Below are 1,994 nucleotides of genomic sequence, written 5' to 3' on the forward strand. Positions count from 1 at the left end.
CCCTTTGGAAATGGTTCAGCCCAACTCCCCTTTCCTCCCTTTGGAAATGGTTCAGCCTAGCTTCCTTTTGCTCTGCTTCCCCCCTGTTGTGGTTCAGCCCAACTCCCATTTCCTTTTCTTCCCCTCCCCCCATTTGAAAATAGTAAATCCCAGCGCTCTCCTCCCCCCCCATTTAGAAATGGTTCAGCCCAGCTCCCTTTTCGTCTTCCCCCGATTAAGAAATGGTTCAACCCCGATTTCACCCCCAATTTGACAATGGTTCAATCCGTGACCCCGTCACATGATGGAGGACGGTTTCCCACTGTTAACGCATAAGCACTCGCTACACCCTCGTTTCCGATTGCGCATGCGCGGTGACTCGCCTCCTGTTCGGCCAGCAGGGCCCGGGCCTCCCGCTGTCGCTGCTCGTCCTGCGCCTGCGCCTCGTCCCGCCGCACGCGGGCCACATTGTCCTTGTTCCGCACGTGCCACGACTTCTTGGGCAGGATGTTCATGGTCCCGCCTCAGGTCCGCACTGCGCGGCGCCACTTCCGCTTCCGGGTCAGCGCCCTGCTGGCGTACTGATTGACACGCCCTGGTCTCTCTCTGATTGGCGGACCCTAGTCCCTCCCTCGCTTCCTGATTGGATTAGTCTAGACTCACCCTCCGCAGCCTGCTGTTTTCTGACTGGATAACACCGTGGCCGCCCTCGCGCCTTGATTGGCCTATTGGAGACTCACCCCCCCCCCCCCGCTTTACCTGATTGGTTCCTGCTCAAGCCCCCTTGTCTCTCATTGGTGCATTGTAGTCACGCCCCCACACACACACAAAGCACTGATTGGTCCAAGCCGACCTCACACCCCCACTGCTCCTGTAGCCGATTGGCTGGGATGAGGCCCCGCCCCTTCTTCACACCTCCCCTCCCCACACCCTGGGGCTGGCGCCCCCCAGAGTGGAGCGTCCCAGTGTCCTTTCCTGTCCCCCCCCGCATGAGCAGCATGGCCGCCGCCCCGAGCCGGCGGAACTCCCCGCCACAGGACGTGGGGCCGGGCCGGGCTACGCTCAGGGAGCCTCCGTCCCTCCCTGGGTCCTGACCCCTCCCCGCCCCCCCCCCCCCAGCTTGGGGCCTCCCCACACCTCCGACTGCGGGCGGGGAAGTCCAGCCTGCATCTCTCCCCAGCTGCCAGGGCCGGCGCAACCCATTAGGCGACCTAGGTGGTCGCCTAGGGCGCTACAATTCGGGGGGCGGCGACAGCTGCGGTATTTCGGCGGCGGGACCTTCCGCCGCCTAGGGCGGCAGAAAAGCTGGCGGCGCTCCTGCCAGCCGCCCTGCGCCGTGCGCCGCCCCGGAGCTCCAGGAGCAGCCCGGACAGAGACAGGATCCTGGGCTGGATGGACCATTGCTCTGCCCCCCGACGGCCGTTCTTGTGCACTCTGCACACGCAGAAGTACACGGTCTCCCATGCGGCCAGGCCGGAGGGAACGGAGCAGACGCTGAGATAGTGAAGGTGGCTGGGGGGGGAAAGGACAAACCCACTGCTGCTTGCCTCCAGCCCTGCACACCAGCTGCCCCCACACCCTCCGCCGCCCCCTGGATTACTTACACATGGGCCTGGCAGAATTCAATTTTTATTTTATAATTTTAAACCAAAACTAGCATTTTATTTTTAAGAATTTTTTTTTCAGATTTAAAATTTTCCCAGTTGCAGAAAATCACAGGAGATTCAGAGAACAGGGAGAGGGGGGAGTCAGACAATGATTTATCAACAGCATGTTAGAAACTCAAAAAGTCACAGCTTTAAAAGCCGTTAAATTGTCAGCATCGCATGTCGAAATACACCGAGGAAAGAGCCTTAAATCAAACGCTGTTATGTTTTCAAGCAGGGTTTCCCCTGACTTGGCCGAGCTGTAAATGGCGATTATTGTTGATGGGAATCTCGCTTTGCAGGTTCGTGTGGGCGCGGTGAAATCAGAGCCTGGGCAGGGAGGTGGCCAGCCTGGAAAACCCCACTCAG

The 1,994-nt window shown here is 59.6% G+C and overlaps 1 protein-coding gene across 1 annotated transcript in view; it reads right to left on the reverse strand.

Moving 5' to 3' along the window:
- Positions 1-514, reverse strand: part of LOC112120047 (leukocyte receptor cluster member 1) — a 2,656-nt gene extending 2,142 nt beyond the window's left edge. The window contains exon 1 of the mRNA XM_026662958.1: positions 363-514. Within this exon, the coding sequence (XP_026518743.1) occupies positions 363-494 (132 nt within the window). The 5' untranslated portion in view covers positions 495-514. The remainder of the gene's footprint in view (positions 1-362) is intronic.
- Between the last annotated feature and the right edge of the window lie 1,480 nt (positions 515-1,994).

Source organism: Terrapene carolina, unplaced genomic scaffold (assembly GCF_002925995.2).
Source record: "Terrapene carolina triunguis isolate 2854851 unplaced genomic scaffold, T_m_triunguis-2.0 Scaffold31552, whole genome shotgun sequence".
NCBI lineage: Eukaryota > Metazoa > Chordata > Testudines > Emydidae > Terrapene > Terrapene triunguis.